At 49.5% G+C, this 21,204-nt stretch overlaps 2 protein-coding genes across 2 annotated transcripts in view; both read left to right on the forward strand.

Moving 5' to 3' along the window:
- The window catches only part of SHMT1 (serine hydroxymethyltransferase 1), a 1,020,383-nt gene that overhangs the window by 51,420 nt on the left and 947,759 nt on the right, over window positions 1-21,204 (forward strand). The gene's annotated exons all lie outside the window — the stretch shown is intronic.
- TOP3A (DNA topoisomerase III alpha) overlaps window positions 1-21,204 on the forward strand; it is a 30,150-nt gene that overhangs the window by 5,659 nt on the left and 3,287 nt on the right. Inside the window, exons 3-18 of the mRNA XM_084861508.1 lie at window positions 784-843; window positions 1,821-1,894; window positions 3,214-3,289; window positions 4,198-4,306; window positions 6,343-6,486; window positions 6,637-6,807; window positions 7,068-7,168; window positions 9,818-9,892; window positions 10,987-11,069; window positions 11,989-12,196; window positions 14,289-14,474; window positions 14,667-14,796; window positions 17,738-17,851; window positions 18,225-18,390; window positions 18,980-19,123; window positions 20,397-20,519. Coding sequence (XP_084717634.1) covers window positions 784-843; window positions 1,821-1,894; window positions 3,214-3,289; window positions 4,198-4,306; window positions 6,343-6,486; window positions 6,637-6,807; window positions 7,068-7,168; window positions 9,818-9,892; window positions 10,987-11,069; window positions 11,989-12,196; window positions 14,289-14,474; window positions 14,667-14,796; window positions 17,738-17,851; window positions 18,225-18,390; window positions 18,980-19,123; window positions 20,397-20,519 — 1,964 coding nt within the window. The remainder of the gene's footprint in view (window positions 1-783; window positions 844-1,820; window positions 1,895-3,213; window positions 3,290-4,197; window positions 4,307-6,342; window positions 6,487-6,636; window positions 6,808-7,067; window positions 7,169-9,817; window positions 9,893-10,986; window positions 11,070-11,988; window positions 12,197-14,288; window positions 14,475-14,666; window positions 14,797-17,737; window positions 17,852-18,224; window positions 18,391-18,979; window positions 19,124-20,396; window positions 20,520-21,204) is intronic.

The following is a 21,204-nucleotide window of genomic DNA, read 5'->3' on the forward strand; positions in this document are numbered from 1 at the left end:
ATTTACGGTTTATTGATACAATTTTATAGCCGGAAGTAATAGAAATATGTGGAGAGCCGAAACCGGTTTGGCTCAGTGGATAGGCATGTACATTGGTTGCGGGCACATCCCCAGTGGGGGGTGTGCAGGAGGCAGCTGGTTGATGTATGTCTCTCATCGATGTTTCTAGCTCTCTATCCCTCTCCCTTCCTCTCTGTGAAAAATTTAAAAAAAAAAAAAAAAGAAAAGAAATATGTGGAGAGGAGAAAAAAAATCAAAAGTTATGCCCTAATCCTTTCTCTGCCATTAATTTGTCTTGTGACCTTAGACAAGTCCATTCTCATCCATAAAAAGATGTTGTATTAGCTGGTCTCAAAGCTCAGCATAGAAACTCCATGGGCTTTATCCGGTCCATGCTTGTAACTGTGTTTTGAGGGACCACTAAATAAATGGTGTTGGTGCTGAATCCGGTGTGGCTCAGTGTATAGAGCGTTCGATTCCTGTCAAGGGCATGTACCTTGGTTGTGGGCACATCCCCAGTAGGGGGTGTGCAAGAGGCAGCTATCTATGATTCTCTCTCGTCCATGTTTCTAACTTTCTATCCCTCTTCCTTCCTCTCTGTAAAAAATCAATAAAATATATATTTAAAAAAAATAAAAATAAATGGTGTTGGTAAGTTAGCCCGGCCTCTGTAGGAAATGCTGTTCCATTTTTAATATTCTCACTTAGCAGGGTTTTGCTTGGTCTTTATGCTGAAGAATCCTTTTTATGTAATTTATGTGTTTTCTTTGTTTTGTTTTATAGAGGGAAGGACTTTCTAAATTCAACAAGATCTATGAATTTGATTATCACCTGTGCGGCCAGGTGGGTGGTACAGTATTTCTATCGGACAGCAGCGTGCTTTCAGATCAGCTGCCTCTTTGATGTACATTCTTTCCATGTTTAATCGTGGCTAAAAAGAGCAGCTGTTTACTACAAGTTCTCCCTAAATTGCTTGTATTTTAGAATTACTTAAGAAGAGTTAGTCAGCCTGGCCATTGTAGAATATGCACCATCTTTTAAGAATAACTATTGTTATGATCTAAAGAGCCCTGGTTACAAATAAATAAATAAATAAATAATAAAATAAAGAGCCCTGGTTACAGATGACTACTTTATAATTTGTAAGGAAGTCTCTTTTTAATAAAATATGTGGCCCCATCTCAGCTGTTTTTATAACAAGAAAGAAGCTAATGTGTAACAGTTTGAGGAAACTTTAAATACTACAAAAAGCATAAGGATACTAGAATTAAAATGGTGATTTCATTGTATTACTATGGCTTTTGTCTCCAAAGAGCTATATTTATGTTTGTTTCTTCCCAATCATCTGGGTTTTTTTGTTTGTGTATTTTTTTTTTATAAACTTTACTTTTTAGAGCAGTTTCAGATTCACAGCAAAATTGAGCAGAGAGGAAGGTACAGAGAGTTCCCACATACCCTCTGCTCGTCCCCCCCCCCCATACACACACACAGCCTCCCCCATTATCAACACTCATAAAGATAAGGAAAAAACAAAAGAACATCCCTCATCACAGTGGTACATTTGTTATAACTGACAAACCTACCTGACACATTATAATCACTCAGAGTCCATTAGAGTTCATTGCATGTTGTACTTTCTTTGGTTTGGACAATGTATGTCTCCATCATTATTTCCACTGCACCAAAATCCTCTACACCGCCTGTTCATTTCAACCCCTCCCAACCACTTTCAGTTCCTCAATAGAAGTTACTCCCTTTTATTTGAATGATGTAGCAAATATAATTGCTAAAAGACTGACTCAAATTTTGTTGCCATTTAGAATGTTACCATGATAATGACTTCGGTTTCCGGACATTTGCTGGCTCATGATTTCCAGATGCAGTTTCGTAAATGGTCAGTACAATTCTTGGGGAGCGGAACTTGCAGATTGTTATAGTAAATTGTAGAACATTACAGGAATTTTTAAAATATATTTTATTGATATTTTTACAGAGAGGAAGAAAGAGGGATAGAGAGTTAGAAACATCAATGAGAGAGAAACATTGATCAGCTACCTCTTGCACACTCCCTACTGGGGATGTGCCCGCAACCAAGGTACATGACCTTGACTGCAGTCGAACCCGGGACCCTTGAGTCCCCAGGCCAACACTCTATCCACCCAGCCAAACCGGTTGGGCCATTACAGGAATTTTGAGGCATATTGATCCTGTTGTGTAACCTATAATATTAAGATGACTGAGTTAGTTCGTGCTGTTAGAGTGAATACCACAGACGGGTTGGTTTATAAACAACAAACTTACTTCTCTCAGTTACGGAGCTGGAGGGCGGAGGTCAGAGTGCCAGCAGGGTCCAGGTGCCAGCCGCTGGCCTCACTGCGCCTTTCCCTGGTGGAAGACCTAGGGAGTTCGTGTGGCCTCTTTGTAAGCACACTGGTCCTACTCCTGAGGCTCTACCCTCATGACCTGATCACCCCCAGGGCCTCACCTCCTAACACCATCACTTTGGTGTCAGCATTCCAGAGTGTGAGTTCTGGGGAAACAGCGTGAGGCTGTAGGAATGACCAAGGATGAACAGCCTCACCATAGGCTTAAAATAAAGAGCCTCTTGTAGTGTTCGCCCCCAAATAGCCAGGACTTGGTCATGCAGTCGTTGGATTGCATTTATCTGACAGCAGATATGCATGGGAGGCTTCTAGAATTTCTCCCCAGCAGCTCCTGCTAGTGGTCCTGGGAAGTGGGAGGTGCATTGTGCAGAGAGTCTGAGTCTTGCTTTTGATTCTCTAGCATTTTCATGCAGGACTTTTTCTGCGGGGAGCCCCCCCTGAGTCACTGGGGTAAAGTTTCTTCATTAAAATGGAGGATTCCCGCCGAAACCGGTTTGGCTCAGTGGTAAGAGCGTCGGCTTGGGGACTGAAGGGTCCCAGGTTTGATTCCAGTCAAGGGCATGTACCTTGGTTGCGGGCACATCCCCAGTAGGGGGTGTGCAAGAGGCAGCTGGTCGATGTTTCTCTCTCATCGACGTTTCTAGCTCTCTATCTCTCTCCCTTCCTCTCTGTAAAATATCAATAAAATATATATATATATATATATATATATATATATATATATATATATATATATTTTTTTTTTTTTTTTTTTTTTTTTTTTTTTTTTAAATGGAGGATTCCCGTCGTGCTGAGGTGGGATTTTTGTCTGTTTCTATTTCCTTTCTAGGCAGAGCTGCAATCCTCTTGTCCTCTTTGAAGCAGAAATTGAGAAGTACTGCCCAGAGAACTTCGTAGACATCAAGGTGGGATCCTTTGGAAGACATGGCAGTGGAGATGAACAACCACAGATAATTGAACGGAGTGATTCCTGTGTTTTGAATGCATTAGAATTCAGAAGCAAAGTTCCCCACCAAACTAAGTGCCATGATCCAAAAAAGTATTCCCAAAATGAGGCCATTGGAACTAAGTGGCAAAGGGACTGGAGTCGGCCTTTCTATGAATAATAGTTGTTTAAGTAAACTCTAAGAATAAGTATTGTTAAATTACTAATTCTAGCGCTGACCCCATCTCTGTTAGAATGAAGAGTCTACAAAGTGTGTAAATGGTCCTTTGACAGTAAATTGTGAGTTTTCAAGCAGTCAGAGCACCTGTAGTTAATCCAGTGCTGACTGGGAAACCTTGGGATAAATCTCAATTAGGAGTCTGTTCTTTTTTAACCAAAACATAAGCAGACCCACCAGAGCAGTGGTCAGCAAATTCCTTAGTCAAAAGAGTCAAATATCAACAGTACAATGATCGAAATGTCTTTTGAGAGCCAAATTTTTTAAACTTTTTATAACACTACTTCAAAATAGACTCGCCCAGGCCAAAGAGCCACACTCAAGGGGCACATGTGGCTCTCGAGCCGCAGTTTGCTGACCACGGCACTAGAGTTGCATGTGCTGAGAACTGAGTTTAGGTCTCTTCTTGCTGGAGTGGTTGCATTAACCCAGGCTTCTAGAAGCTCATTGATGAGTGTTACTCTAAGCTGGAGGGTGTGCTAGCTTCTTCACTCTCTTAGAACTGGTGAGCATCGTTTTCTCGGGTTCTTTTTCTCCCCATGGTGCCCATTCCAAGAACACGTTAATGCTCAGTGAGTCTGTTTGTGGAGAGGTACAGAGGAATCCCACCACGGGCTGTGCTCTCACTGCTCTTTCCCTGCGAACTTCAGAAAACGCTGGAACGAGAGACTCGGCAGTGCCAGGCCCTGGTGATCTGGACCGACTGTGATAGAGAGGGTGAAAATATTGGGTTCGAGATTATCCACGTATGCAAGGCTGGTAAGTGATACCCCCTCTGAATTCCGTTCTTCAGGAATGCATCCAGATGATTCTCCGTATGGATGTGTGAATGCTGCGCCTGAGCTTCTCCCACATACCCTTCCTCCTGTGTGCCCCGGGCACGTCACCGACCCCGTGGGAGCCTCGGCCTCCTCTCCTGGCACAGTTCCTGGCGCGGCCACTCCCAGGCCTTACTATTATTCGCTCCAAGTACATTGCCAGCTCCTTGGAAACAGGGACTTTATTTTAAAATATTTGTTATTGATTCTTTTTAAGGGAGATAGTAAGGGAAAGGCAGAGAGAGAAACATCAATCAATAGCCCCCCTGGCCAGATAGCTCAATTGATTAGAAAGTTGACCCAATACAACAAGGTTGTATCCCTGGTCAGGGCATATACAAGAACCAACCAATGAGTGCATAAATGGGACAACAGTTTGATGTGTTTCCCTCTCAAATCAATTTTAAAATTACGTTTGTTGAGGTAACATTGGTTAATAACATGTAAGATTCCTTTTTTTTTTTTTTTTTTTTTTTAAATTTTCATCCAAGGAGTCGGAATATTTTTTCCAATTGATTTTTACAGAGGGGGGAGGGAGAGGGAGGAAGAGAGAAACATTGATGTGGAGAGACACGTGGATGTGTTGCTTCCTACACTTGCCCCAACTATGGGTGGGAATGGAGCCTGCATCCCAGGTGAATGCCCTTGACCAGAAATCAAACCCAGGGTGGGGCACTTAACACAGTTACCAGGGCAAAATTTCATTTTTTAAAAATCTATATTAATTTTACCACCTGAACATTAATAAATGGTGAAGTGAACTTAAATGTGAGTCTGAAATTATAATGATTCCTGAAATTTTGTGTATGGGCCCTGACTGGGCATCGAACCTACAGCCTTTCAGTGTATGACGGCACTCCAGCCAGGGTGACACCTGGCATTTAAATGCATTAACTTTCAGAAGTGGCCGGCTAGCTCAGTCGGTAGAGCATGAGGCTCTTAAATGCATTAACTTTCAGGTATAGTACCCTGTTTCCCCGAAAATAAGACAGTGTCTTATATTAATTTTTGCTCCCAAAGATGCACTAGGTCTTATTTTCAGGGGATGTCTTATTTTTCCATGAAGAAGAATACGTTACACATTTATTGTTAAATGAAAATAAAGGAAATTTATTACCTGTATTCGGTACGGTAGTACGGTAGTTGTTAACACAAACCAGACAAACTGTCAATCCTAAGTATCAAGAATTTACTCATTTATTCAATGACAATCATATCATCTTCTGGAACATCATCATAACAATCCAATTCCTGAATTTCCTGGTGAATTTCTTGTGACTCCATTTCTTTCAGATCAGTGGACCAAATCTCTCATGTTTAGCCTAGGGGGGTCTTATTTTCGGGGGGATGCCTTATATTTCACTCAGAAGGAAACCTGTAAGTAGATCTTATTTTCAGAGGATGTCTTATTTTCAGGGAAACACAGTATATATGTTATTTCCATGATAGGACAGGAAATTCCCTCATAGGACCTATTAATTAACATTTATCTTTTCCCAAAAGGTCTAAGAGCAAGTGAAATTAAAGTCTTGAAAGGCTCACCAAGACCGTCTCAGTTAATTGCTAAAGTTAGCCCGCTATGGTGGCTGGCAGTGCTCACCTTGGCGGCTATAATGAATTCCCTCTCAGAAAGCATATTGCTCATTCGATTGGATGCTTCACAGCTTTCTTCATTCCAGGTGGCCTAAGATCAGGGAGCCCTTTCTTTTTTTCTTTTTCTTTTTTTTTAATATATTTTATTGATTTTTTTAAAGAGAGGAAGGGAGAGAGATAGAGAGCTAGAAACGTCGATGAGAGAGAAACATCAACCAGCTGCCTCCTGCACACCCCCCACCGGGGATGTGACTGCAACCAACGTACATGCCCTTGACCGGAATCGAACCTGGGACCTTTCAGTCCGCAGACTGACGGGGAGCCCTTTCTGATGAGAGGGCAGTGTGACCTGGTTCTGACCTTGGTGACCATTTCTGTTTGCAGTGAAGCCCAGTCTGCAGGTGTGGAGGGCCCGCTTCTCTGAGATCACCCCCCGAGCCGTCACCATGGCCTGTGAACACCTGACCCAGCCCGACCAGAGAGTGAGCGACGCCGTGGACGTGCGGCAGGAGCTGGACCTGAGGATCGGTGAGGCCGCACCCGCTCCTCTGCCGGCCGTGCAGCCGTTGGGTTTGGGTTATGGAACCAAGAATGAGGCTTGGGTGTAAATATGTGCAGCTAGCTTTGATCTTGCAGGTCACCATTTTCTTGTTCTTCCTTTCCTTCCTCACTTTCCAGGAGCTGCCTTCACGAGGTTCCAGACCCTGAGGCTGCAGAAGATTTTCCCCCAGGTGTTGGCAGAGCAGCTCATCAGTTACGGCAGCTGCCAGTTCCCCACACTGGGGTTTGTGGTGGAGAGGTTTAAAGCCATTCAGGCTTTTGTGCCAGAGATCTTTCACAAAATTAAAGGTAGGGCGGGGAGGTGTTTATGATGTGGAACCTGCAGGCCCAGAGTGACCAGGGCTCCATGAGCATTGGTGGCATTAATTAAATGTTTAGTTTTAGTGCTGATCTTTATTCTACCCCATTACCATATTCAGAATCCACTTAACATTTCCTCAGTGACCTTCTCTATTTCCTATTCTTTTGACCTTCGCTGTAATGCTCCTAGTTTCCCTGTCCTACCATGCGGCTGAGACACAGCCTTCCTGTCTGTGTTTCCCCGATAGTAACGCATGACCACAGAGACGGCGTCGTAGAATTCAGCTGGAAAAGGCATCGTCTCTTTAACCACACAGCGTGTCTTGTCCTCTATCAGCTGTGCATGGAGGTAAGAAGTATTTTGAAATCTCAGTGATCTGGGAAAACTGTAATTTCCCCAAGTCAGTCCCTCTCTGTTGGTGGAGGTGATTCTGTCCCATCTCCTCCTGGGCTGTAGCTTTCAGGATATCACTTTTGGGGACCAATAAGAGTAGAACCTCATGAAAACAGCACTAAAAATTGTGGGAGAAAAGGGCCTGTGGAACGTTTAGTCCAGGGGTCTTCAAACTACGGCCAGCGGGCCACATGCGGCCCGCAGAGGAGTCTGATCCGGCCCGCCAGGTTTTTTGGGCAGTGAGCGCAGCCGAGGTGTTACAGTAGGAATTAGTAGTTCATATAGTCCGGCCCTCCAGCTCTCTGAGGGACCGTGATCTGGCCCCCACTTTAAAAAGTTTGAGGACCCCTGGTAGGTAAAATGAGAAATGTTTACTAAACTCTCCCCTGAAGCTGTCATAGCGGCTAATAAGGACCAGCTGGGCCAGTGCAGGCCACGCGCTCTCAGAATGGAAGGAGTTGGGAAGCTTCTGGTCTGACTCTTTTTAAAAAATATTTTATTGATTTTTTACTGCGAGGAAGAGAGAGGGATAGAGAGTTAGAAACATCGATGAGAGAGAATCATCGATCAGCTGCCTCTTGCACACCTCCTACTGGGGATGTGCCCGCAACCAAGGTGCATGCCTTTGACCGGAATCGAACCCAGGACCTTTCAGTCCGCAGGCCGACGCTCTATCCATTGAGCCAAACCGGTTTCAGCTGGTCTGACTCTTTTGGCTGTTGGTCAGAGGAAATCTAAAGAGATGACAATCTAAATGAGTGAGCAGGTTAATTTTACACAGTGATGAAGGACCGGAGGTAAAAGTAGCATAAGTGAATAGAGAATGCCAGGGGGAGCAGGAAGGGGGCTATTCCAGGCATGGTGGTCAGGAAAGGTATGTCAGGAAAGGCCGAGTGATCAGCAGCAGGCTGCCACAGGAGGCCCTGGGAAAGCGTGTGCCGATCAAGAGAGCAGCACAAGCAAAGGACTGGCTCAGCCACAGGCCAGTCCGTGCCTCAGCTGTGTCCCTTAGACTGACTGTCCACTTTGTGATGCTGCTTCTTGCCAGTCAGCACGTGACTGCCAGTGTTAGCTCGGGGCTGCACAGGGGGCACCTCAAGAAAACGTGGAGCTCTCTGTTTGATGAGTCAGCTGTGCTTCTCAGCTGCAGCCCGTTGGCAGGTTTAGCATTAATTTGCTAAGGGAAAGTAAAGATATTGAGTACCTGCTTTGTGCCAGACACACCGTGTTTACATGTGACTTTTTTTTATTAAGGTATTATATGTGTACATATCTTACCATTGCTTCCCCCCCCCCCCCCAACATGTGACTTCCTTTGAAATACTGCCTACACGGGTGGTGGTCTCCCATTTTAGAGATGAGGGGCTAGATGGAGTGAAGGAACTGCACAGACACGTTGGAGCCAGTAAGGGGCTAGGTCCCAGTGTGTCTGACTCCAGCTCCTGCAGACCACGCTGCCTCCCAGGAGTCACTTGTCTGTCCACAACTTCACCCTGTGACTGTGAAGGTCACACAGCCACCCTGCACACTTATCTGTTCAGTAAAAAAGACCTGCCCTTTTATGTGCTTTGTTAGGATACTAGAGGCTCAGTGCACAAAGTTCGTGCACTGGTAGGGTTCCTAGTGGCCGCTGGCTGCCCATCAGGTACTTCCTCCCTTCCCCTGTCTGTCTGCTGCCACTGCAGCTTCCCTTCCTCCCCTCTTACCCCTCATCACTGCCACCGCTGGCCAGGGCCCCTCCCATTCCCTGGCCAGCCCCGCCCCCTGATCAAACTCCCGGTCAAGGGACAATTTGCATACTACACTTTTGTTATATAGGATAGGATGGTGCAAAAAAAAGGCAGGTGGGATGAGCTCCTTATTAAGAGCACCTGGTCCCAGTCTATTTGGAAAGAGAGATTTGGATTTTGATATACAAATATTCTCATTACCAAATCACTTAAGTTGAGTTCTTTGTCTACTTGAAATCTATTAAAAGTGTGAAGTTGTCTTAAAATTAGACCAACTTCATCTTGTATTATGTAATTTCTCCTATTTCTAATTCTGTATTATTAAGAATTAAAAAATAGCCGAAACCAGTTTGGCTCAGTGGATAGAGCATCGGCCTGCGGACTGAAAGGTCCCAGGTTCGATTCCGGTCAAGGGCATGTACCTTGGTTGTGGACACATCCCCAGTAGGGGGTGTGCAGGAGGCAGTTGATTGATGTTTCTCTCTCATCGATGTTTCTAACTCTCTATCCCCCTCCCTTCCTCTCTATAAAAAATCAATAAAATATTTTGTTTTAAAAAGGAATTAAAAATAAGTAGCTCCATGCATGCAAGATTGGAGACTACTTAGTTGAGGCACAGGCTGCTGTCGTTCACACGCTCCCGAGGAGGCACCGGAGGGCTTGTGAAGTTCCCCTCACGGTCTTGTTTGGGTGGGAAGGTGGTGATGGCGCCCCCCACACTGGACGACGGGCCAGTGTTACATGGAGCGCTGCCGCGGGATGGGGGGGCCTCTGCTGATGGTGGGTGAGCAGCACGCTGAGCGGGGCCTTGCAGGACGGTGGCAGAGGGTGGTGCCCGCAGGTCCCCACGCCTCTGCTTCTCTCGGCTTTCCAGGACCCCAGGGCGACTGTGGTGGAGGTCAGTTCTAAGGCAAAGAGCAAGTGGAGGCCTCAAGCTTTGGACACTGTGGTATGTTCTGGGGATTGCGCCAGCCCTGCCTTCCTGTTTTTGGGGATCAGACGATGGCCCAGTGACATCACTCTCCACGGGGCCACACAGGAAAGCGTGTGGAAAAAACACACTCCAAACCCTGGGCCTGCTTGGCCTCTGCTCTTTCATAGTCAAGTTATCCGTGCGGTATCACTATTTTATGTGGAGCTCGGGAAACAAAAAAGGGAGAGAAATCAGCCATCACCTCACCATTCTTGTGTAATTACTGATGTAACCTTGGTGTCTTCCTTTTTTCATATGCTTAATTTTTAGAGTTGTAATTGGAATACTTTGCTTTTCCTAGCTAAGTTCTTTTTAAAAAAAAATGTTTCTGCATAATATATAAGTATTTAAATATCTGCTAGATGAGCCTACTCAAGAACAAATTTTTTGACCCTATGAGCCCCACCCAGTGGGACACAGTCCGAGTAAACACATCGGGGTTCCTTTTCCCAGCCACCAGTGTGCAGGAAGTCAGAGAACATCTGTCGAGGCTCACTCCGGAGGTAGAAGACCAGCCAGCGCGGCTCGGGAATGCCCGACTGTTTGAGGGCGCTGTGGGGGCGGGAGAGTGAGCACGGGTTCCAGACGGCAGGCAGCAGTGCTCTCCCCCGCTGGGCGGCTCTGCTTCGCCATGTCCCGAGCATTGTGGGATGTCAGCCAGCGGAAGGGGCGGCCGGCTCTTCCGCACGAGGCTGACAGAATGGCATTCCTCGTTCAGGGGAACTTCCAGGATCCGAAGGGTGTCCCCAGACTGGGGTGCCCAGGCTGTCTGTGAGAATCTCTACTGGATGCTTGTTAAAAATGCAGATTTCCTTCCCTGGCTGGGTGGGTCAGTTGGTTGGAGCATCATCTCCTACGTCAAAAGGTTGTGGCTTCAGTTCCCAGTCAGGGCACTACCTAGGTTAAGGGTTCCATCCCCAGTCACAACGTCCACAGGGGGTAACAGGGAGTCTTGCTCCCTCTAAGTGACAGCAGCTGGAGCGACGGGCCCAGCCAGGCTGGAGGGAACAGTGTGGCTGTGCCGTGCCCTCTGGCTGCACTGCACCCTAACGTGCTGCTGGCGTTCACAGGAGCTGGAGAAGCTGGCATCTCGCAAGCTGAGAATAAGCGCCAAGGAGACCATGAGGATCGCCGAGAAGCTCTACACTCAAGGGTAAGTATCTCGCCTATGGGTAGAATTTGATGCATCTTAATCAGCGTGGAATATTCTAGAAATAGATTTTATGGGGAAACACACTGTCTAGCTGTCACCTGAGCTCTGAAGTAGAAGAATTTTGACACTGACTTCTCTCCTAATAATGGAAAGTTATTTCAGAATCTCTTCTAAAGCAAGGGCCCATCGAGTAAGTTCAAATGCCAGTCTTGATCCCTCAGCAACTCCTGCGGGCCCTGGCAGGCGGCAGGCAGCACCTTACCTTTAGGAGCTGTTTGCCTGCTGTAAGCCATCCTGCCTCAGGGATCGTGGCCCCCAGTGCCGTCCAGGGACCGTGTGATCCACAGACTGGTACGGCAGCCACATGCTACGCTGACTGCCGAGTGCCTGAGATTTGGGGTGTGTGAATTAGGACGTGCTGAAGTGTGAAATATAATCTGGGTTTCAAACATTTGCATGGAAACGAGAACGTGGGCAATGTGGGAGTGGCCACCAGGAAGCTTTAATTCCACGTGGGGCCTCCATGCGGCTCACAGCAGCACTGCTGTTTCTGTGCTGAAGAGCAGCGCGGGGCGCACACTGGCAGCTTTCGGGCCATCGTGGGGCTGCTGTCAGACGGGCCTGGGGAAGGCCCTGGAGGTGCCCGCACTCGGCTGCTGGCAGAGCTGAGCTGTGTGAGTGTGCCCTGGCTGTGCCCTCCATTACTTTATCCTTTGGCTTCTTTGCGTCTCATCGCAGGAGAGCCTGCTGCTTCTCACCCCTTTGTGGGGGCGCGTCTCAGGACTCTGTCCATGTAGGTAACCACGGTACTTTGCATGGCTGGATCAGATGAATGATTGCAGGTGTCACCAGATATTTTCAACCGAATTCAATTTTTTATGGGCCAATCTCTTGTTCTGCTTGTGTGCTTGTGTTTTAGGTACATCAGCTATCCCAGAACTGAAACAAACATTTTCCCCAGAGACTTAAACCTGACGGCGCTGGTGGAGCAGCAGACCCCGGATCCACGCTGGGGGCCCTTTGCCCAGAGCATTCTAGAGCGGGGGGGCCCCACCCCACGCAACGGGAACAAATCTGATCAAGCTCACCCTCCCATCCACCCCACCAAATACACCAACAGCTTGCAGGTTGGCTTCCCTGGCCCTGCTGCCCCTGGCACCAGAGGGAGGTGCGGGTCCATGTGGTATTGGAATCTACTCTAGGGGGCTCTTATTGCAGGAACTACATGATTGTGCAATGTCTCTTCCATTTCAGAAAAGGGATGTCATTGTCAAAGCTCTCTCCTCTTCCATAGTCTTCTGCCTGGCTCCCATGAAAGACCCCCATGGTGGGTTCTGCTCTCTACCCAGCCCACTCACTTCCCACTCTCTGTCAGCTTCCTCTGCTGCTTTGCTGATCCCTGCACCCCCAAACTGATCTCTGCGCAGCCCCCCACCCACAGAACCCTGGCCCTCTCGTTCCCTTTCCACCTGGAAGAATCCTATTCATCCTCCCAAAACTGGATCCGTTTCCATTGCCTTCACCAAACTTTCACATACACACACACACACACACACACTCCTCTCACAGCAGGACTGCCTGCCACCTTACATTTGCTCAGCTGGGGAGGAAGCTCCGTGGTTAGTAAAGTCTTGTATCTTCTTTTTTTTTTCTTTCTTCCTCCTCCTTCTTCCTTTTTCATTTTCTTCTTTCTTTTTTTCTTCAATTTTTTTTTTTTTTTTAAGAGAGAAAGGGAGAGGGAGAAGATAGAAACATCGATGAGAGAGAAACATCAATCGGCTGCCTCCTGCACACCCTCAGGCATATGCCCTGACCAGGACTCGAACCAGAGGCCTCTTGATGCATGGCACAACACTCAATCCACTGAGCCGGCTTCTTTCTCCTTTTTTATTTTATGTTTATTTTTATATTTTATTGATTTTACAGAGAGGAAGGGAGAGGGATAGGGAGTTGGAAACATCGATGAGAGAGAAACATCTATCAGCTGCCTCTGTACGCCCCTACTGGGGATCAAGCCCGCAACCAAGGTACATGTCCTTGACTGGAATCAAACCCAGGCCCCTTCAGTCTGAGGGCTGATGCTCTATCCACTGAATCAAACCAGTTAGGACTCTTTCTCCTTTTAGTAACACATTATTCTTTCTGATTTTTAAAAAATACGTATTTTTATTGATTTCAGGGAGGAAGGGAGAAGAAGAGAGAAATAGAAATATCAGTGATGAGAGAGAATCATTGATCGGCCGCCTCCTGCATGCCCCACACTAAGGATCAAGCCCACAACCCAGACATGTGCCCTGACTGGGAATCACCCTGACCTCCTGGTTCATAGGTTGATGCTCAACCACTGAGAAACACAAGCCAGTCTATTGTTTATGATTTAAAAAGTAATACATGTTCACTTTAGACAAATTAGAAAATGCAGAAGATTGTAAGGAAGAAATAAAATATCCTCTAATCTTATCTCCTCCTGAGAACCGTCTGTTTTCTATGCATGTATATTATATTCTTGCATTAAAATTGCAGCCTTAAATAGTTTGTAAACTATTTTTTCCCAGTTTATGTTTTTCCACATGCTGAAATGTTTTAATGACTGCATAGCTGGTCTGTAACTTATTTTGCCAAGTCTGTTTCTGAAGGATTAAGTTATCCCAACTTTTAGATACATGGTATACTAGAGTTAACAGGTGTATACATAAATATTAGTGCAAATCTCTCATTATTTTCTTCTAATACATTCTTAGCAGGAGCACTAATGGATACAAGCATGAACATCTTATGGGCTCTTGATAGATTTAGCCTCACCAAATGCTGGATTGCTGAATTGGTAGAAAATCACCAACCCTATGTTCATGAAGTTGGTGTAGGCTGCTGGGTGCATACCTACTCTGTATCTCTATGTACGAGGGTGACTGTACTTCTTACGCTTTCACCTTGCTGTCTGTTTAGGTTGGGTTTACGGTCAAAAAGTCACTTCCCGCTGTTGAGGGCAGCATGACCCTTGCTTATCATTGCCTGATGACTAGAGTGGTGAAGTTGATGAGCCCACACCCATCAGCTCACGGGGCCGTGGCCTGGCACGCCACGTTCGAGCAGGGGAGCAGGGGTGGTGCGCTCCCTTCTGTGCAGAACTGTGGCCTGGAAGGGCCTACACCGGGCGGCCGTGCTGCTGAGACCTGGGCGGTGTTCTGGAGGGAGTTTCAGGCTTTCTTTTCTTCACAGGGAGATGAACAGCGGCTCTATGAGTTTATCGTTCGCCATTTCCTGGCTTGCTGCTCCCAGGATGCTCAGGGGCAGGAGACTACGGTGGAGATTGACATCTCTGGGGAACGCTTTGTGGCCCATGGTCTTGTGATTCTGGCCCGAAACTATCTGGATGTGTACCCATATGACCGCTGGAGTGACAAGGTGATAAATCATAGGTGCAGTCAGTCACCCATGGGCCTCGGGGGGAGCGGGCGGGAAGGCAGTCGTGGTCCCACCCTAGAGCCATTGCATAGCCGGCCATTGCATAACCGGGGGCATGTTCCTCGAACCGGAAGCTGTCTTTTGCTGAGTGCCGTGGCACAATGGTTTGACTGACGTTTCTGCTCTCTGTAGACCCTTCCTGTGTATGAGAGAGGCTCCCACTTCCAGCCCAGCACTGTGGAGATGGTGGACGGGGAGACCAGTCCACCCCAGCTGCTCACTGAAGCCGACCTCATTGCCCTCATGGAGAAGCATGGCATTGGTCAGTAGCTCATCACCATGGTAACTAGCAGTTCTCAAGCACAACTACTATAATGTGGACCTTGCCTTATAGCTGAAGTGAGGCTCAGAGAAGTTAATGCCTTAACCTGACGTCTCAAACTGTGGGTTATTAAAATGTAGGTTCCAATAACTCCACAGTCAACGCTCTTACCACTGCTCTGCACCACACACACACACACAGGCGCCTCAGACCCTGTACCACACACACACACAGGCGCCTCAGACCCTGCACCACACACACACACACACACACAGGCGCCTCAGACCCTGCACCACACACACACACACACACACACACACAGGCGCCTCAGACCCTGCAACACACACACACACACACACACAGGCGTCTCAGACCCTGTACCACACACACACACACACACACACACACACACACACACACAGGCGCCTCAGACCCTGCACCACACACACACACACACAGGCGCCTCAGACCCTGCACCACACACACACACACACACACACACAGGCGCCTCAGACCCTGCACCACACACACACACACACACACACACACACACACACAGGCGCCTCAGACCCTGTACCACACACACACACACACACACACACACAGGTGCCTCAGACTCTGCACCACACACACACACACACACACACACACACACAAAGGCGCCTCAGACCCTGTACCACACACACACACACACACACACACACACACACAGGCGCCTCAGACCCTGTACCACACACACACACACACACACAGGCGCCTCAGACCCTGCACCACACACACACACACACACACACACACAGGCGTCTCAGACCCTGCAACACACACACACACACACACACACACACACGCTCCCGTGGGTTGCTGCAGGTTTGGTCTAGGCCAGTGGTCGGCAAACTCATTAGTCAACAGAGCCAAATATCAACAGTACAACGATTGAAATTTCTTTTGAGAGTCAAATTTTTAAACTTCTCCTAACGCCACTTCTTCAAAATAGACTCGCTCAGGCTGTGGTATTTTGTGGAAGAGCCACACTTAAGGGGCCAAAGAGCCGCATGTGGCTCAGGAGTCGCAGTTTGCCGACCCGGGTCTAGACCACTGCAGTAGAGTGAGTCACACACAGGTTTTTTGCTTTCCCAGCACATACAGAAGTTAGGTTTATACTGGACTGGAATGCAATAGCATTATGTCTTAAATGTATATACTTTAATTTGAAAACACTTTTTGCTAAAAGGTGTTAACCAGCATCTCTGCTCCAGAGCTGTGCCCTGTGTTTCCTGAGGGAGGGATTGCTCGGTGCACATGAGACGCGGGGTGAGGTGCCTGGAAAGAGCCATTTCCCTCCGGCCTCGCTGGGGGCGGGGCTCAAGTAGACGCAGTATTGGGGGCGCAGGCTGAGACTTGTTTGTGTTAAATGAGGTCTCAGCATGTGACAATTGAGAAATCCACACAGAGACCTCTCAGCCTTTTGAAGTCTTAGGAGGCCACGCAGCCGGAGCCTCGTCTCCCCAGGGACTCTGGTTTGGGTTTGCGGGCAGCCACCTCCTCCAGATGCCGTCCCCGCTGCTCGCGTGGCCCCCGCCCGCCAGCCAGGCCCCTGTGTTAGCCAGGCGTGGCCATGGCCTTCGGTTTTGGTCAAAGCCTTTCCCGTAATTGTTTCAGACTTAGAAAGTAGTTTATATTAGGTTTATCGGGATGATCATTTTGTAAGTTATATAGATGTTTGATTACTTGGTTGTACACCTGAACTTAACATAATATTGTATGTCAACAATAATGGTAAATTTAAAAATTATTTTTTTTTTAATGAAATAAGTTTAAAAAGAAAAGCCAGGCCATAATTGTTTTTTCCACCAAGCCCTGTAGCCAAAGCGTTACAGGTGACTCTCTGTGATCTGCCTCCTGGCCCCTCTTCTCACAGCTCTGAGGACGGTCTCTGAGCCTCGGCCAGGGGGCTCCCTGGGGTCAGGGAAGCGGCTGTTTCCTCTGGGGGCGGCTCCTCACTGCAAAGTGAGTGCTGGAGCTCTGTGATGCAGGAAGACGTGCCCTGACCTGAGTCCACTGGCCACCCCTGGACTGTCCAGAAAGCCCGTGCATTTAGCTAAATGAGAGGCAGTTCGCCCCATGACGGATGCATTGAAGTGTGAGGCCTGGGCCCCGGGCACAGGGGCAAGGCCTGGTCCTTCTCTTCGAGGGCTGGTCTAGCAGGAGAGCCAAACCAAACCAGCACATTAGGTACACATGCTGGCTTGGCTCAGTGGATAGAATGTCGGCCTGTGGACGAGGAGCCCCAGGTCAATTCCTCTTAAGGGCACATTCCCGGTTCGGGGCTCACTCTCCAGTACCGGGGCATGCAGGAGGCAGCAGATCAATGTTTCTCTCTCTCTCTCTTCCACTCTGAGATTAATCCCTCCCTTCGGCTCTCCCCTGGTAGCTCAGCTGGTTAGAGCATCACCCTGACACACCAAGATTGTGGGTGTGATCCCTGGTCAGGGCACATACAAAATCAGCCATAAGTGCATAAGTGGAACAAATCGATCTCTCTCCCCTTCCCTTCCCCTCCCTTTCCCCTCTTCCTTCCTCTCTTAAATCAATAAATTTAAAAAATTAATAAATAAAAGGTCCCTTTGGCCCCAGCGTAAAGAACGGGTGGGTGGAGGGAGAGACCAGAAAACGGAGCCTGCGGTGTCCTGACCAGCTGGGTGAGGGGCCTGTGGCTGTGGCTCCGACTGAGCTGAGGGAGAAACCTAAAGACGCAGCTTCAGAGCTGGAGTTATAGTGCTAGTGAGTCAGTGAGTGGGTGTGAGGGAGAGGGCGGTGGCCGTCGTGGTTTCCATATGGTCCAGAGGTGACTGGAGGAATGGTGCAGAGAATAGGCCATCCAGGCAGAGGGAGGGCCCCCGGGGCGGAGGTCTGGATTAACCGAGTAATGAATGGCTTTCAGGTACTGATGCCACTCACGCGGAGCACATCGAGACGATCAAAGCCCGGATGTATGTCGGGCTCACCCCAGACAAGCGCTTTCTCCCTGGGCACCTGGGCATGGGGCTTGTGGAAGGTAAGGGAGGGGCTTGTGGGAGGTAAGGGAGGGGCTTGTGGGAGGTAAGGGAGGGGCTTGTGGGAGGTAAGGGCGGGGCTTGTGGGAGGTAAGGGAGGGGCTTGTGGGAGGTAAGGGAGGGGCTTGCGGGAGGTAAGGGCGGGGCTTGTGGGAGGTAAGGGCGGGGCTTGTGGGAGGTAAGGGCGGGGCTTGTGGGAGGTAAGGGAGGGGCTTATGGGAGGTAAGGGCGGGGCTTGCGGGAGGTAAGGGCGGGGCTTGTGGGAGGTAAGGGCGGGGCTTGTGGGAGGTAAGGGAGGGGCTGGCAAGGCGTCCAGGGGAGGCTTCACTCAGATGCAAGCTGGCTGCCGGCCAAACAGAGCACCGCTCTCCGCAGGCTATGACTCCATGGGCTACGAGATGTCCAAGCCGGACCTCCGCGCCGAGCTGGAAGCCGACCTGAAGCTGATCTGCGAAGGGAAGAAGGATAAGTCTGTGGTTCTCAGGCAGCAGATCCAGAAATACAGGGCGGTTTTCACCGAAGCAGTGGCTAAAGCTAAGAAGTGAGTGCACACGGGGGGCACATTTCCCTGAGAGGTGGGAAGGCCGGTCCATCCTCACCTGCGGCCTCGGCCTGGCTCCTCCCCGTCATTTCCTCCTGAGCTCAGCGTGGAGCTTTGTCAATATTGACACCAACAGAGAGACCTGGTCCAGTTATTCTGGGCTCCTGCCAAACACCATCCTCCTGATTCAATTGTTTTTGAATTAGTAGCGCACAATCATACACCAATAAGCCAGGTGCTGGGGTAGGACCATTGTTCTCAGGGTGCTGGGAGGGGCCGTTCAGCAAGCAGCGAGTGTGTGTTAGAAGGTGTTCTGCCCGTCGTGAATGAGTGAGCTGGTCAGAACCAGACAGGACTTCAGGGGGGAGCCCTGGCCGGTGCGGGTTGTTTGATGTGAGGCCACTGACCGGCAGGGCTGCCCCCTCCCTGGTGCTGTCCGTCACCCAGGCAGGCCAGGGCTGCTTGGCCAGTGCAGTCCTGTGCCCGCCTCCCTCCTGTGCAGCGGCCTTGGCTGGGCAGCCAGCTGGTTCCCAGGTCACACATGTTAAACGCACATAAGAATGTTGCAAATGCTTTGCTGTTTCTTCAGATTGGACGAAGCCTTGTCCCAGTACTTTGGGGAACGGGCAGAGGTGCCCCAGCAAGAAGCCATCTACCCAGCGATGCCAGCTCCTGTCAGGAAGTGCCCGCAGTGCAACAAGGACATGGTCCTCAAGACCAAGAAGAGTGGCGGGTCAGTGCCCAGCCTGGCCCCACCTTTGCTCGCCTCGCACCTGCCAGTGTGGCCAGACAGCTTCTGCCCGCCCCCTTTTCTCTTTCCTTTAATCCTCACCCCAGGGTATTTTCCCCCTGGCTTTTAGAGGGCGTGGGGGAGAGGGAAAGACAGAAACATCGATGAGAGAGAATCATCAATCAGCTGCCTCCTGCACACCTCCCACTGGGAATATGCCTGCAACCAAGGTACATGCCCTTGACCAGAATCGAACCTGGGTCCTTTCAGTCCGCAGGCCAGCGCTCTATCCACTGAGCCAAACCGGCTTCGGCCAGCAGTTCATTTTTTAGGGCGGCGGGCAATACATGCTGGCGGTATTTCCAAGTGATTCACTTCCAAGGACTGTGTCTATGTCCGTCCTCCGGGTGCATGCCCTCTGCCCTGCTGCAGAGATGCTTGCTTGCAGCCCGTCCCCCTGGAAGGCCCGGCCTGAGCCCGCCCGGCGCCTCACACCTCACCTGCCTCTGTCTAGAGGACGGCAGCCCTTCACCTGTCAGGTGTCTTCCTCCTGCAAATGCTGGGCCAGGGCTCACTGCTGCCCATGCCCGCCTCTAGTGCTGGGCCCCTGACGGAGGGACAGCCGCTCAGCCTGTCGCCTTCACCTGCAGTGGGCCTGCTCCCGGTCCAGGGCTTCCCTGAGCACACACCTCCTCTCGGGCCTGGACCCCTGGTGTCCGTGGGGGGGGGGGGGCGGGGGCGGTGTGAGACGTGAGGGGCAGCAAGTGCGCCTTACAGGGTGGATGGATGTGTGTGTTGATTCCAGCAGTTCCAGGCTTAGAACTATAATGTGGTGCATGGCACATTCCACTGCCCGCCTGGCACCTTGTAATGTGGAGAGAATTGAATTAAAGCTATTTTTTTTCAGTATATTTTTTAATTGATTTGAGAGAGAGAGGAAGGGAGGGGGGGAGAGGGAGAAATTTCGATCGGCTGCCTCCTGCACGCCCCCAACTAGGGATTGATCCTGCAACCTGGGCACGTGCCCTGACAGTACAGTGCCCAGCCATGAGCCACCCATTCCGGGCTTGAGCTATCTTGTAACAACTCTGTCTTCATAGGCTTTCTGTTCATGTAGAAGGCAGCTTGGCCAGTCTATACTGGACTTTGAATAAATTCTCATATTCTTGGGGGGGGGGGGGGGCGCGGAGAGAAATGTTCTTGCCAGATGGGTGACAGCCTGGGACTGTCTCCCCCAGTTCCCGTTTCTGCCTGACCCTGATCCCTGTGCCCCCAGGTTCTACCTCAGCTGCACGGGCTTCCCAGAGTGTCGGTCAGTCATGTGGCTCCCTGACTTCGTGCTGGAGGCGAGCAGGGATGAGAGTGTGTGCCCGGTGTGCCGGCCACAGCCCGTTCACAGGTGAGCGGGGCCGGAGCCGGCATCAGGAGGGGGGCACACGCAGGGCCTCGTTCCCAGGCCCGCGGAGTGTTCGCTCGTGGCCGCCAGGCAGCAGGTCTCCATGGGGGTAGGTCCCACCGGTGCCTGTCGGTGTGGGAGTCAGGTCCCTGGGTCGCCTCAAGAGGAGGAACCATGAAGCCCCGGGCCTGGCCTCTTCTGCTCGGTCGCCAAAGTGTGCTCACATCGCATATCCCCACGCCCTTCCCAGCCCAGCTCACGGAGGATGGTCCTCGCACCTGGGCACTGACCCCTTACATTTGTAACAGTCATTAAGGGATGTTTATCAGTACTTACCAAGTTAAAGTGTAGACATCTAAAATTGAGCTTATTAATTTGTTTATAACATACATTGCACACTAACATAAATAACATGTTTTTAAGCTAAAATGCCTATTTTCCAAAGCAAAACAGTAATAAGAATGCAGAGCTTTCCATTTTGGAAGTCTGATGCCTGGCTTAAGGGAGACAACTGGACTCGCATGCCTGCTCCCATACTGTCTGCTGGGCTCGCTGCATGTGTTGTAGCCTCTGAAAAACCCCACTGCGCACCCTTGGAAGAGTAAGAGCAGAGCAGACGCGGCATTGTTACAAAATACGCTCGGCCTCGCCTTGAAAGGCCAGGAAAGCGCAGAGGCCGCTGGCGCAC

Source organism: Pipistrellus hanaki, assembly GCF_964339955.1.
Source record: "Pipistrellus hanaki genome assembly, chromosome: 16".
Classification (NCBI taxonomy): Eukaryota; Metazoa; Chordata; class Mammalia; order Chiroptera; family Vespertilionidae; genus Pipistrellus; species Pipistrellus hanaki.